This window comes from Merops nubicus, unplaced genomic scaffold (assembly GCF_000691845.1).
Source record: "Merops nubicus isolate BGI_N331 unplaced genomic scaffold, ASM69184v1 scaffold29897, whole genome shotgun sequence".
Taxonomy (NCBI): domain Eukaryota; kingdom Metazoa; phylum Chordata; class Aves; order Coraciiformes; family Meropidae; genus Merops; species Merops nubicus.
The window spans coordinates 384-1,292 of NW_008618829.1; the positions used below are offsets into that span (position 1 = coordinate 384).

Consider the following 909-nt stretch of genomic DNA (forward strand, 5'->3'; position numbering starts at 1 on the left):
GGTTTTCCGAGGGGGCCGGGGAGATGAGGTGGGTTGTTCGGCCGCTCGGGTTCGCCGGCCGGGCTGCTGAGCCGGCACGGTGCCGCTGAGGCACCCTCCCATCCCCACAGCGTCGCCTCTTTGGGCTCAGATTCTGCCACGGCGGGTTTGGGACCTGCTGGCCGTGTGATGCTTCCTGCCGTGGCGGGCGAGAGGTTGCCGGGGCGGTTTCGTCATCCGTAAGGGCGAGAGCATGGGCAAACCACTGAGCCGGCCAGACTGTTTACGGCAGAACCGCACTTGCCTGGGGAAGGGCGAGGAGGAGGATGGTTATATAGAGGATTGCTACGTGCCCCAGAGATCGATATACGACACGATGAGAATTAACGAGCAAATCGATCAGGGATCAAAGCTCAACCAGCTTTCCAAGAGCACCCTCGGCAAAGGGGACAGCAGCACCATATCCAGCAACGGGACTCTGGGGGCTGCCAACGTCTTTGAGTCTAGAGCACCAGAAACTAAAAAGTTGGATGAGCGAGTCATTTTCGACGCCCTGAAGCTCAGCAGCGATGTCTCCAAACCGGCACCGGCTCCACCAAGGAGACGACCGAACCCCGAGAGGAAGGAGAACGTCAACCGGCGGTCCTGGAAATCCTTCATGCCACCAAACTTCACCGAATTCGCCGAAAGGATGGGAGCTTCGCTCAGCGAGGTGTCGGAAGCAGGTGCCTCCAACCCTTCCCTGCAGGATAAGAGGGAGTCGAGCGCCATGCTCACCGAGCACCCCGGCCAGCCCGACCACGGCGAGCCCGTCTCCGAGTCTCTCACCTTGGAGCACGTCTCCAAGTCATCCGGCACGGCGGAGGCTCTGACGGCCTCGGATGGCTACAGCGGTCCCCGGGACGAGCGCCCGCCCCCGCCGAACGCCAG

General features: G+C 62.3%; 1 protein-coding gene across 1 annotated transcript in view; it reads left to right on the forward strand.

The window, feature by feature from the left end:
* The first annotated feature begins 232 nt into the window (after positions 1 to 232).
* Positions 233 to 909, forward strand: part of LOC103776095 (microtubule-actin cross-linking factor 1-like) — a 23,336-nt gene continuing 22,659 nt past the window's right edge. The window contains 2 exon segments of the mRNA XM_008943591.1: positions 233 to 881; positions 884 to 909. The exon segment at positions 884 to 909 is cut by the window's right edge and continues 2,028 nt beyond it. Coding sequence (XP_008941839.1) covers positions 233 to 881; positions 884 to 909 — 675 coding nt within the window.